The sequence below is a fragment of the Haematobia irritans genome, chromosome 1, assembly GCF_050003625.1.
Source record: "Haematobia irritans isolate KBUSLIRL chromosome 1, ASM5000362v1, whole genome shotgun sequence".
NCBI lineage: Eukaryota > Metazoa > Arthropoda > Insecta > Diptera > Muscidae > Haematobia > Haematobia irritans.
Window position 1 is genome coordinate 279149628 of NC_134397.1, and position 15158 is coordinate 279164785.

The 15158-nt window shown below is 33.5% G+C and overlaps 2 protein-coding genes across 2 annotated transcripts in view; one reads left to right on the forward strand and one right to left on the reverse strand.

Moving 5' to 3' along the window:
- Nucleotides 1-15158, reverse strand: part of SIFaR (SIFamide receptor) — a 72638-nt gene that overhangs the window by 9067 nt on the left and 48413 nt on the right. The window lies entirely within an intron of this gene.
- Nucleotides 14343-15132, forward strand: LOC142226580 (uncharacterized). The gene is made up of 3 exons (XM_075296672.1): nt 14343-14502; nt 14657-14787; nt 14844-15132. The coding sequence occupies exons 1-3, from the start codon at nt 14491-14493 to the stop codon at nt 14998-15000; spliced, it is 300 nt and encodes a 99-aa protein (XP_075152787.1). The 5' UTR covers nt 14343-14490; the 3' UTR covers nt 15001-15132.

Consider the following 15158-nt stretch of genomic DNA (forward strand, 5'->3'; position numbering starts at 1 on the left):
GGTCAGAATAAAACACTATAATTGGGAAGAAATCGGTTTGGATTTAGATATAGCTCCCATATAAATATATATATATAATTCGCCCGATTTGCATTCATATGACCATAGGGCCATAGCTTTACCTCGATTTACGTGAAATATTGCACAGAGAGTGGAATTACCATTCCAACTGTGTCTGCCAAGAAATCGGTTAAGATTTAGTTATAGCTCCCACATACGAGGGCGGTTCGGAAACTTCTTAGCCTATCAATGAAAGTGAATTAGTTTTTCAAAAATATTTTTATTTTTCAATATAATCTCCTGAAACTTCAATACACTTAGTCCAACGCTTTTCTAGCAATTCTATCCCTTGATTAACATAGTTTTCCTCAAGGTCTTCAAAATAGTGGTTTACAACTGTAATTGCATCTTCATTTGAGGTATATGCTTGCCAGCAAGGATTTTTTTTAGATTTGGGAACAAGTAAAAGTCACTGGGAGTTAAATCAGGAGAATAAGGTGGCTGGTCAAGCAACTCGTACTTTAATTCGTTGATTTTAGCCATTGTTAAAACACTCTTGTGCGCTGGTGCATTGTCTTGATGAAAAATTATTTTTTGGTGTTGTAAGCCAGGACGTTTTTCTCGAATTTGTACATTTAATTGATCCAAAAGGTTGCAATAGTACCCTGAATTTATTGTTTTACCCTTTTGCAGATAGTCAATCAATAAAATACCTTTGAAGTCCCAAAAAAAACGTTGCCATAATCTTACCAGCCGATTGAATTGTTTCTGCCTTCTTTGGGGCACTTCCTCCAGCTTCAGTCCATTGTTTGGATTGTTCGTTTGTCTCTGGAGTATGGTAGTGGATCCATGTCTCATCAACGGTTATGAAACGACGCTTAAAATCCATTTTATTTCGCTTAAAACGATCCAAACAAGCTTGAGAAATGTTCATTCTTATGCGTTTTAGATCGACTGTTAACAAATGCGGCAGAAAGCTTTTTCATCTGTAGTTCTTCATGCAAAATTAAATGGACTCGATCATTTGAGATGCCCATGATATTAACAATTTCACGCACTTTTATTCGTCGATCATTTAATACCATATCATGCACTTTGGCTACAATTTCTGTTGTTGTTGCTGTTTTTGGACGTCCACTACGTGGTTCCACAATGATTGTACGACCACGTTTAAATTCAGCAATCCAATTTTTTACTGTTACATATGAATGAGCACTTTTACCTACCACATTCACCATATCATTATGAATTTCTTGTCCCGATAAATCTTTTTTATGTAAATGACAGCACGCATTTCTAACTTTTCCATTGTAAAACAAGTAAGGAAAGTCTAAAGTGGGCGGGGCCGACTATTTTATACCCTGCACCACTTTGTGGATCTAAATTTTCGATACCATATCACATCCGTCAAATGTGTTGGGCGCTATATATAAAGGTTTGTCCCAAATACATACATTTAAATATCACTCGATCTGGAAGAATTTGATAGACTTCTACAAAATCTATAGACTCTAAATTTAAGTCGGCTAATGCACTAGGGTGGAACACAATGTTAGTAAAAAAATATGGGAAACGTTTAGGTTAGGTTAGGTTATGTGTATCGGGCTCACTTAGACTATTCAGTCCATTGTGATACCACAGTGGTGAACTTCTCTCCTATCACTGAGTGCTGCCCGATTCCATGTTAAGCTCAATGACAAGGGACCTCCTTTTTATAGCCGAGTCCGAACGGCTTTCCACATTGCAGTGAAACCACTTAGAGAAGTTTTGAAACCCTCAGAAATGTCACCAGCATTACTGAGGTGGGATAATCCACCGCTGAAAAACTTTTTGGTGTTCGGTCGTAGCAGGAATCGAACCCACGACCTTGTGTATGCAAGGCGGGCATGCTAACCATTGCACCACGGTGGCTCCCCAAACGTTTAAATCTGAAGCAATTTTAAGTAAACCTCGAAAAAGTTTATTTATGATTTATCGCTCGATATATATGTATTAGAAGTATAGGAAAATTAGAGTCATTTCTACAACTTTTCGACTAAGGAGTGGCGATTTTACAAGGAAAATGTTGGTATTTTGACCATTTTTGTCGAAATCAGAAAAACATATAAAGGGTGATTTGTTAAGAGCTTGATAACTTTTTTTTAAAAAAAAACGCATAAAATTTGCAAAATCTCATCGGTTCTTTATTTGAAACGTTAGATTGGTCCATGACATTTACTTTTTGAAGATAATTTCATTTAAATGTTGACCGCGGCTGCGTCTTAGGTGGTCCATTCGGAAAGTCCAATTTTGGGCAACTTTTTCGAGCATTTCGGCCGGAATAGCCCGAATTTCTTCGGAAATGTTGTCTTCCAAAGCTGGAATAGTTGCTGGCTTATTTCTGTAGACTTTAGACTTGACGTAGCCCCACAAAAAATAGTCTAAAGGCGTCAAATCGCATGATCTTGGTGGCCAACTTACCGGTCCATTTCTTGAGATGAATTGTTCTCCGAAGTTTTCCCTCAAAATGGCCATAGAATCGCGAGCTGTGTGGCATGTAGCGCCATCTTGTTGAAACCACATGTCAACCAAGTTCAGTTCTTCCATTTTTGGCAACAAAAAGTTTGTTAGCATCGAACGATAGCGATCGCCATTCACCGTAACGTTGCGTCCAACAGCATCTTTGAAAAAATACGGTCCAATGATTCCACCAGCGTACAAACCACACCAAACAGTGCATTTTTCGGGATGCATGGGCAGTTCTTGAACGGCTTCTGGTTGCTCTTCACTCCAAATGCGGCAATTTTGCTTATTTACGTAGCCATTCAACCAGAAATGAGCCTCATCGCTGAACAAAATTTGTCGATAAAAAAGCGGATTTTCTGCCAACTTTTCTAGGGCCCATTCACTGAAAATTCGACGTTGTGGCTCGTTAGTAAGTCTATTCATGATGAAATGTCAAAGCATACTGAGCATCTTTCTCTTTGACACCATGTCTGAAATCCCACGTGATCTGTCAAATACTAATGCATGAAAATCCTAACCTCAAAAGAATCACCCTTTATATGGGAGCTATATCAAAATCTGAACCGATTTCAACTAAATTTGGCACGCATAGCAACAATGCTTATTCTACTCCCTGTGCAAAATTCAACTAAATCGGAGTTAAAAATTGGCCTCTGTGGTCATATGAGTGTGAATCGGGCGAAAGCTATATATGGGAGATATATCTAAATCTGAACCGATTTCAACCAAATTTGGCACGCATAGCTATAATGCTAATTCTACTCCCTGTGCAAAATGCTAATTCTACTCTCTGTGCAAAATTTCAACCAAATTGGGGTAAAACTCTGGCTTCTGGGACCGTATTAGTCCATATCGGGCGAAAGATATATATGGGAGCTATATATAAATCTGAACCGATTTCAATAAAATTTGGCACACTTGACTATAGTACTAATTGTTCTTCTTGTGCAAAATTTTAAGTAAATTAGGGTAAAACTCTGGCTTCTGGGGCCATATAAGTCCATATCGGGCGAAATATATATATGGGAGCTATATCTAAATCTGAACCGATTTGTTCCAAAATCAATAGGGATCTATTCTGAGCCAAAACACATACTTGTGCCAAATTTGAAGTCGATTGGACTAAAACTGCGACCTAGACTTTGATTACAAAAATGTGTTCACGGACAGACGGACAGACGTACATGGCTATATCGACTCAGGAGCCCACCCTGAGCATTTTTGCCAAAGACACCATGTGTCTATCTCGTCTCCTTCTGGGTGTTGCAAACATATGCACTAACTTATAATACCCTGTTCCACAGTGTGGAGCAGGGTATAAAAATTGCGGATGCGTCTTTTTAGAACACCTGTTTCTATATGAAGGAGTTGCCAGATCGAAACAAAATTTAACATGTGTTCATACCAGAGATGGAAGTTTCCAAAACACTTAACTATTTTCTGTTTATACCGCGCTTTTTGTGCTAGGCTAAGAAGTTTCCGAACTGCCCTCGTATTAATTTAATTCACTCGTGAGTCATGCCAGTCAAGAAAATTTCGTGTCCATTACGAGCAATTGCAATACGATTAAAAAGTAACTGAGAGTACAGCATTTTAGTTCATATATAGGGTAATTCTCTTACAAAGAGGATCGCTAATGAGATAAAGCTAAATATTTATATAAATTGTAATAAAAAAGAGACATATTTCTGAGGGGAAATTGGCAAGAAATTCAATATCAAACAATTTTTCTTTTGAAAATTCTGTCTTTGTCTTTCTTAAATCATTCCACTTATATACATTTCTTTGAGGGCGATTTAAAATGTTACTGGAAATGCGTATGAACCATTTCAATATACACTTTCATGTATGCCTTACATAGAGCCAACCAATTTGAATTAAGCAAATCTAATTTTTATTTAAATCTAATTTTTATTAAAAAAAAATGCCTACATTCTCTTCTGCGATAAATTGAAATAGTTTTTTAATTTGACAAAAATCTCCGACAAGCCCACAAAAACCACAACCTTGGTCAAGGAGTTTAACTTGTTCTGTGAACTTGATCTTGTTTCTGCCATTGAAAAAAGAAACAACAACAAATCTGAATAGATAAAATTGTCCAGCCTAGTGGAAGTAGACTTTCGCAAGTTTCCATAGATGGACATGTAAGCAATTAAACATTTAACTTAAATGACAAAAGAGAGCAACAAACACAAATGTGGAGATTGTAAGAAGATTAGAGTACACTGCAAAAAATGCTTTCCCGCGTAAAAATTGGGAGATCCAATTTGATACGATTAGATGAGAAAATATATCCGAAAAATGGTAAGATCTAATCATAGCTAATTACTATGGAATTAGATTTGATCAGATCTCACTATTTTTATATCTATTCTTATATATAGTTGGATTTGATGTTAAAATTGTTCATGTACGAAAATGAAGCAATTCAATTTCATTGGATCTAAATTTCGAAAAGTGTTGTAGAACTATTTCGCGTTTTATTTAAACAACAACTTAGTTTTGCATGTTTTTATCAACTTTGCAATAATTGTGATAAATTAGCATGTACAAATTTAACATAGATGGAAAATTGTAAAATAAGATATATTAGTATAGAAATTAAAATATGCATATATGTACAGGCTTATACATTTATATCTTTATTGTATATATGCTGTAGTGTTGTAGTGATATGAAGTTTACCTTAACTATGACTACATGATAATTGAAGTGATTTAATAATTCATATGATGTACTAATGATACAAAATTCCAAAATCGACTTTTCGACTAATCGATTTTTGATATTTTGGAAAACCGACTGATCGATTTTTAATGAAAATGTTGAAAAATCGATATAAAGAGAATATGATGCACATATTTCTATGGTAATTCTGAGCATATCTGTAGACGATGTAATTGATTTCAAGAGGGATACATATGAAGATATATATGTGATTAATATGAATTTGTTTAGTTAACCAGTTTTAAATAGTCGGAAATTCGATTTTTGCGAAAAGTGGACTTATTTGATTCTACACCCAGAAAAAAGTGTCTTCGAAACTAAAGGAAAAAATGTTCATCTATTTAGTTTAGCCATTTTATTTCTATTAAGTTAAATTTTTGTGTTAAATAATAAAATTTACTTGTTTCAGCAAAAAACTCCTAAACTGAAAGCAGTTCATTAACTAGAATAAGGCATGGAATTTTACTAATACTGTTTTCTTCGCTGGGTATAAGAATTTACTACTGAACAAGAAAATTTTATTCACTTATAACAAAGCATTCGTAAAACTAAACAAAAACCATACTAAAACCAAGTTTCCTCAATTTTAATAAAATTTCTTATAAAATGATAATTCTGACTTCCTTTATTATAGAAAGCTTATCATACATACGAATAACACTTGTCATAGAAAAATATTTTAGTTCATTCGTACTAGGAAGTATTCAATCCTTTCAAAACTCAAGGAAACATACTTGTTAGAAAATAGGAAATTTTCCTATATCTCTTCAGGGTTGGCCTGTCACAAAATGTGACTTTTGCGACATACATTTGCGACGGTATAATACGTATGTCGCAAAAGTCGTAAACCTACTCTAGAAAACCTAATTTTGAATAGAAGAAATCCTGAACATTTTTTAATTTAGTTTGACAGCATTCGCTGTGAGTTTCTGCAGAAATTTGTGAAAGTTTTCCCATGGTCAAGCCTATTTTCTTAGGTGGTATCGAAATTCCCGTTGGTGAGTGTGCAAAATACCTTGGGGTTATATTGGACAGGAGACTGAACTTAAAGCTGAGAAAGGATGAGAAAATCCACGGTTACCCTGTACTCGTGCAAAAGGCAATAGGGAAAATGTGTGGACTAAAACCGAAAATTGCGAACACTCCTAAGAATTGAAACTTCTTCACACATACCATCGTCTTGGATATCATCGAATTCGCTGCCTAGCTGACGCGACTAAAGTATTTTCAGTTTGCGACTTTTGTTACTTTTTCTACATTTTCGACGCGTATGTGACGTTTACGACGTTTACGACGTTTACAACTTTGCGACAGTCGCAAACCTAAAAAAGTTTGATACAGACCATCTCTGTATCTCTTTTGTCTACCTGTAATCGATACCTGTCATCGGTGTAATCGATATGTTTGCGCGTGGGTTGTTTTTTAGTTGGAGTCGCGTTATTATGGTATACGGAGAGATTGTTAAAAAATAATATAGTAAAATAATATAATAAATAACAAATAAAATAAATATATAAGATATTTGTTATTTTAAATTGGTGAGAACCATTTTCGTTTTTTGAAAATTATTAAACATAAATAACAAACAATAAAGAAAACACCAAAAGAATAACAACCCCTTCATTTATCAGGTAACATTCAACCTTTTGTGAAAAAAGTTGGTTTATGATTTTATATATTTGTAGGCATTGAAATTATAAAATGAGGACAAAATCGTTAGGCAGCAACTTATTAAAAGTAAAAGGTACAACAAGAAGAAAAAAATTACGTTTTACAGTTGATAATATTACATGGAAATTGGAAATAGAGGAATAATAAACTAATATTTCGGTGCTGTTGATTCTTAATAAATATATTTAATATATTAATAAAACATGTCTTTTATTGATGAAAAAATTGGCTATATAAATAAATAAAATTGTATTTAAAAACGAATATAAGCAGTTCTAATTTTGAAGTAAAAGGTTTACAACAAATATGTAAGATTTGTCCAAATGAATGAAAAAAGTTCAATAAAATCATTTCATATATGAATTCAATTCAGTTAAATTTTTTCATTCTGTAGTATAGTGGTACATAAATGTACACGCAAAGAAAAAAAACGTTTGGAAAACGTGTACCGAAAACGTTTTTCTTTTGTTAGAGTTTTTTGAATTGCTTCGAAAATTTTAAACTTTTATCACCAAAAAAATTCGTTTGTTACAAAATTTTTATTTTTTCAATAAAAAAAGTTATTTTTGAAATAACAACACAGTCCATTTCGTTTATATCAAACACTGTTCTTTTCTGACTTTAGGTCTTTAATAAGACACATTTTACAGTTCAAAATTTAATATAGTACAATGTAATGTTGAACATTTTTTCGGAATCTTCCGAATATATCTGGAATATATGTAAAAAAAAACAAAAGCAAAAAAAAAAAAAAACTTTGGCCGAAGCAGGGATCGAACCCACGACCCTTGGCATGAGAGTCGGACGTAGCTACCACTGCTCCACGGTGCCAAACTAAATGTTTGTTTCTGTTAAATAAACTTTGTTTATTCGGTTCGTGGGCGCCGCAAGCTATGCTATATAAATATAACTTATATGGATATTTATCTATTGATGACCATAACAGGTACATAGCTCAGTGGTTAGTGTGTTGGCTTACAATGTGCATGGTCCGCGGTTCGATTCTCCGTCCAGGCGAAAGGTAAAAAAAATTTTAAAAATTTATAAAATCGTATAATTTCTTCTACATTGTTGGTATTACAGGAAAAGGTGTTAAGAACTAAAAATTCTCGTGGATGTGAGAAAGATATGAGGGACAATGCAATTAGCAAGAAAACATTGTTTTTTTTTTTGAGCTAGTCTTTATGAAATTGTTTTTACATCCTGTAAAAGAATAAACGTTTATCACAAAAAGTATATACTTTTCTTCCAAATACACTTCCTTACAGCGAAAAGCAAATGAGAAACGAACTTTGTTTGTCTAAAATTTCGTTTGGGAGGAAAGAATTATTTTTTTGCGTGTAGGAAAATGTTAACTAATATATGGAATGCATTCTACCTAATTTCTATGAAAATCACATCGTTCAAACAAATAAAAATGTCTTTGGCGCTATACGAAGTTCGACTTTCTTCACAATGAGTTCATTTTAACTTAAAGAAGGGGTCACTTTTTTCTGGGTGTAAAAGAGCATTGCGTCTGCGTACAACGGCAAGCGGATTTTACGTGCTATGTTACTACATAAAAAACATAGTTTATTTTAGTTCAATTTTCTTACCCCAATGACAATATGAACTTAAAGGGAAAAAAATCTTCGTACAGTTCCAGAAAGAATTGCGGCGTGGTTGATATGTTCGTCATTTGACGCCAATGTTTTTTAGTTAATTTTTTATTTTATGAGGAGTAAATGGAATTCAAAGTCATTACGATTAGAACAAAGTTCACCAATGTGGTATCACAATGGACTGAATTGTCTAAGTGAGTCTGAAATATCGGGCTGCCACCTAACCTAACCTAAGTAGTTTATTTCTCCTGTTCTGTTTTTTTTAGTACACACACTGAAAAAATATTTACGTGATATTAAAGATTACGCAACCTAAATTTTAGGATGCGAAATTGAAAAAATATTAAGGACGAATTTCTTTAAAATAATGAAATTTTAATTAAAATAAAAATTTTTGTAAATTAAATTTAGGACACAAATTCTGTAAATTTGCGTCCCCCCGTTAAAGTCGCATGTCTTTGAACTAAGGCTAATTTTCCTTAAAGAAAAGAAACACATTTTTGATTTAAAGAAATTGTCCTTATATTAACTGAAATATTGAAACTTTAGATTTAAGGTAAAAACGCTTCAAATATAGGCTAAGACTTATTTTGAGGATTTAGCGTCTTTGATTTAATTTTTTTTTGGAATTAATTAAACATTTTTACTTTGAAGGATCCGTTACAATATGGATTTTTAAACTGGCATTTGTTTGTGCGTGAATACCTTTATTAATAAACTGCGAGAAGAGAATGCAAATTTGATAAATGAGATATGTATCAAAATTTTAATTTTATTGGTCCTAGATTGAAAGCGAGATAGACCTCTAAAAAATTTCTTTATTTTAAAGAAGCCGCATCTTTGGCTCGGAATCAATACCAAAAGCCCTAAGGGAAGGTCAAAATCTTTGGATCCAAGTAAACTTTTTTTTTGAGTGCAGAAGAAAAAGTAAACTATGCTATGGGAAAAAATGACACTTGAACTAAATTGTACACTGCAAAAACAGTGAACCCACAAGGAAGAACATTTTAATTTTAGAAAATTTAGATAATTTTTAGAAAATTTTAACTAAACGGTATTACAAACGCTGACATCACGCCGATATCAAAAAATAAGTAAATATTTGTCAACAAATACAAGAAAATTAATTTAATTTAATTTATTTATTTTCATATGTAACTGAGCCTTACAAAGGCCTTATACAGTTACTTAAAACAACATTTTATTAGACATAATTAATTTTTGTTTTCATTTGTTAAAGAAAATTTTGTAGTTTGAAGGAAGAAAATTGCAAGAATGTCTTTAGTGCTATACGAAGTTTATAATGGACACATTTGTAGTAAAATTTACAAATTTAAAGAAATAATGAACTATTTCGTGATAAGTTCGAATTTAGAAAATCTTTATGCTTAATTATACCCTTCACCACTACCGTGGTACAGGGTATAATAAGTTTGTGCATTTGTATGTAACGCCAAGAAGGAAAAGTCTGAGACCCATCGTTTAGTATACCGACCGTCTTAGAATTAAATTCTGAGTCGATTTAGCGATGTCTGTCTGTCTGTCTGTCTGTCCGTCTGTCTGTTGATGTATTTTTGTGTGCAAAGTACAGCTCGCAGTTTTAGTCCGATTGTCCTAAAATTTGGTATAGGGTCCTGTTTCGGCTCAAAGACGATCCCTATTGATTTTGGAAAAAATCGGTTCAGATTTAGATATAGCTGCCATATATATTTTTCACCGATCTGATCATAATTGGCGTGTATATCAACCGATCTTCCTCAAATTCCGTACATCCGAATATTTATGAGTCTCGAAAAACTTGCAAAATATCAGCCAAATCGGTTCAGATTTAGATATAGCTCCCATATATAGCTTTCGCCCGATTTACACTCATTTTCCCATAGAGGCCAATTTTTTGCTTCGATTTTGTTGAAATTTTGCATAGGGAGTAGAATTAGCATTGTAACTATGCGTGCCAAATTTGGTTGAAATCGGTTCAGATTTCGATATATCTCCCATATATAGCTTTCGCCCGATTTACACTAATATGACCACAGAGGCCAATTTTTAACTCCGATTTAGTTGAAATTTTGCACAGGGAGTAGAATTAGTATTGTAGCTATGCGTGCCAAATTTGGTTGACATCGGTTCAGATTTAGATATAGCTCCCATATATATGTTTTTCTGATTTCGACAAAAATGGTCAAAATACCAACATTTTCCTTGTTAAATCGCCACTGCTTACTCAAAAAGTTGTAAAAATTAATCAAATTTTCATAAACCTCTAATACATATATATCGAGCGATAAATCATAAATAAACTTTTGCGAAGTTTCCTTAAAATTGCTTCAGATTTAAATGTTTCCCATATTTTTTTTTACTAAAATTGTGTTCCACCCTAGTGCATTAGCCAACTTAAATTTTGAGTCTATAGATTTTGTAAAAGTCTATCAAATTCTGTCCAAATCGAGTGATATTTAAATGTTTGTATTTGGGACAAACCTTTATATATAGCACCCAACACATTTGACGGATGTGATATGGTATCGAAAATTTAGATGTGCAAAGTGGTGAAGGGTATAATATAGTCGGCCCCGTCCGACTTTAGACTTTCCTTACTTGTTTTTGTATAATTTTTTCCCGTTTTTTAGTTCATTTAACTCACGTTCGCCAAAAATTATTAGAGCAAAGGAAATTTTGTCCAAACGTAAAAATTCTACGAACTAAAATAGAGTTAAATTGGCTTTTGTGAAATAAAGGTTCACTTTTTTTGAGTGAAGTAAACTATGTTATGGGAAAAATGAATTGTCTCGTGTGAAACTTGAACTAAATTGTATTCCAAATTATAAACGAATTAACGATTAACGAAAATTTTCGGATGCTTAACTACACACAAAGAAAAAATACGTTCCGCCGGAACAAAATTTTAAACACACAAACCCTAATTTATGATAAGTGTTACAATAGTTATCTCTCATCTTTTTCATTTGATTTTAACTAATACTTTTTTGCGTTGTTTAAAATTTCGTTCCTCAAAAAGAAAACTCTTGTTTTAGTGTATCATTTACGCAATGCAGCCTTCTCGAAAAGCAAAACTGAACTAAAAATAAAGAAAACATCTTAAGCGCCAGATCATTACTATTTTAACCACGCTGTAGTTCATTGTTAAATATTTATGAGAAGTTTACGAAAAACTTCTTCTGCTTTAATCACGAAATTAATTGATGCAATTAATTTTTTATTGAAATTTCTTCAACCACAAAAATGATTTTATCAATAACAGAATTAATTAGGAATAAATATAGTGTATGTAGTATATAAAATCCGTCACTTATTTTTTTTTTGTCATTTAAAAGCTTATTTGAATTTTTAAAAATCAATTAACTTATTGTTGTTTTGATTTCAGCTTAAAACCATGCGTTGATTAAACTACAAGTTGAGTAGAGTAACAGAAAATACCACTGGCAAACAAATTCGAAAAAGTTGATCGGACAGTTTTAGAGAAATTTTAACACCAAACTATATCGGTGACGTATGGGACAAAATAACATACGCAGAGGTGGAATATGATAACCTCCTAGAGGAAAATGCTATTTTTGGTTGGAACATTTTTGCCGCAAAATTATTGTTTTCTCGGCAAACATAAAATGGTTGTCGATTTCACTAAATAATGTACGAGAAAATACAATGGTAGCGACAAAATATGTAACATGGTCACCGTCCAAAAATAACAATTTCCTTTAGGAGGTGATCACACGCAGAGAAGAAACATGATTGTCACAATCATATTCGAAGAGCAAAATAATATGATAGGAGCTATTTTTGCGGCGACCACCTGCAACCATGTTGGTTAGTGAATATGGTTGTAAGAAAAATATAATTGTCCTCATCTAAAATGTTATTATATTGATAAAAAGAATTTTGTTTGAATGAAAAGACAATGGTCACGATTTAAAATGTTTTTCTTCTAGTTAAAAGAACATGGTCATACTTGAGAAAAGAAAACACAAAGTTAACTTTATTTCTTTGTTTTTATTTATTTATAAACTAATTCATTGTTTATTTGTATTTATAATGCCGTTCAAGCAAACATCATATATTTTTACACACTCTATTTTATTTCAACAATTAGTAAATATTCCATATTTACATCGTGCCCATCAAATGTACAAACGCAGACATCATGTGACTGCAAATAAAAATAAATGATACCATATAGCAAAATGCAGAACAAAAAACAGGTACATTTTTTCAATTACACTTTCCTTTTTTGGCTTCACATAAAACCACGTGCCACTTCTGAATAAATAAATTAACACAAAACACAGTAAATCCATATTCTCCGTCCATTCCAAGAAACAATCAACACACGACTGACGCGCAAAATGGAAATCGTGTGTACCTGCTCAATGTTTTTATAAAATTCTTTTCGCTGCAAAAAAGTTAAAAAACTAAATGGTCACGAAAAAAATGTAAATGGTCTTAGACATGTCTATACTTAACCTATAAAAATACTTTTTTCCCTGTAAAAAAGTAAAAAAATAGACTGTACATGATTTTCGCCACCATTTAATGGTCTCATTTAAATAATAGAACATGTTTGCGGCATTTGAGAACCATTCAAATGCTTATTGTCACCATACATTTTTCTCCGCAAGAAAACTATTTTTACAAAGACAAAATACATGGTTTTCGCGGCAATTATATGCTCTAGATAAGCATTAAATGGATGCTGCAACCATGTCCAAATATGGTTTTTCTGTGCGTACATATTCCCTCTCTCGGTGTTCGATTAGACACTTTATTTATAGGATACAATAATAACCGACATCGACAGTCGATATACGTATGTAGTTTTGCTTGCCTCCTAATTTTTATATGTTGGGAAGAAATTACATTTGGGCCAAAATATCACACAGACATTTTCGAACAGTGAGTTTTGATAAATTCCCCCATATCCTCGTAAATTGGTTAAACATTAAAATACTTTCTAATTATTTTCATAACTTTTATTTGCCTCACACTTCACTCGATTTTTGACAGTCATGTAGACATCTGTAACGGTATCATTATTCCAATATTTCCTGTACTCGAAACAAAAACTACAAAGCCATTACAGTTATTTGAGCATTTTAAATTGCTTAAAAAATACAACTACAAAAAAGAGAAACATTTGTAAAAAAAGGTTTTAGCGCCAAGTTTGAAACTGTAATGTGATATTAGGCTACTTTTTTTATTTTTATTACAAAAACATGCTCAATAGCATTTCGATAAACGAAAAAAGAACAATGTTGCCGTCATCGGTGTACCCGAATGCACATAAAAACTGCAATAAGCACATCGGATGACAACAACAAAAATTAACAAACATTACATTGAACTTGCATTTAGTGCGGTTCAAACTCATAACGTCTCATTTCGCTTCGATTTTGTTTTCACTTCAATTGGGTGAAACGATAGAGAGATAGAGAGGGAGACAGAATGAAATACATGAAGTGATTGTACTATGGCATCGGTTATTTGACTTTGTTTGAAAGATCCGGTCGTTTATTGTGTACGACAGCGACGTGATGTCTCCTTGAATGACCATTTGGAGAGGCGAACGAAGTCGTCCGCCATCCAAAAGGCAGGCTACTATCAATGGCCGGTAGTACAAACATCGGTGGTGGCGGCGGCGACCATCAAATTTAGAATAATTCTAAACACTTGTAATTGCTGCATGTGCAGGGAGGACGGGTTGTGCATTGTGGGTACTACCACTTGATTAACATGTCCGTCCACATCTTGACCAGCTTCGTTTTCAATCTCAAAAGAAAATGGCAAATTGTCAGACGTGTATAAAAGCATTTGGGAATTTAGGTTTGTCATCAGTAGCAAATCATTTGCCAATCTAGCATATCAACGAAACAAATTTTCAACTCCATTTACTAGACAAACACTTTTAGTAACCCCGCTCTCTCTCTCTCTCTCTAGAAAAAAGGAATAAAAACCCATCACTAGCATCATCATGTTCAAGCTTGTAAGTGTGTGTGTGTGTCTGTATGTGTGATCACACAGGACCTAAAACCATAACGGCAAATAACTAATTTGGCGCCATGGCAATAACGCTTTGATTGGTAAGAATATGGAAGCAGCAATAATGGGATTTTCTGTTTTTTGTCTCTTTCAAATAGCTATTGGTTTTGTCTGTGTTGGCTTTTGCTGTTGCCGCTCCCGGCGTCGTGGTGGCTCCTGCTCCAGCTCATGCTGTAGTAGGTCATCATGCCCCTGTGATACATCATCATGGTGCCCATGCAGTTCATTCGTAAGTCATATTGCTGCACGTGTAACCGGTGCTCGATTAATATTTTCCATTTGTAGGCATGTTATACATCATCCTGCTCCAGTTAAGGCCGTGGTTGCTCATCCTGCAGTTGTGGCCAAACCAGTAGTGCCTGTGGCTGTCAAACCTGTTGTGCCCCTTGTACCTGTCCACCATGTACATCATGCCCCACATGCAGTGGTAGCCCATCATTAAGTGTTGACAGCGCCTGACCCTAATCCATACCCGGTTTCCGCTTCCCGTTTTCCTCAAAACAAAAAATCTCCCTCGCAAAAAAAGAAAATATTTCAAACTATCCAATAAAGTAACGTTGATAATAACAAAAAACGCGTTATGTATTTTTTAAGATGTTG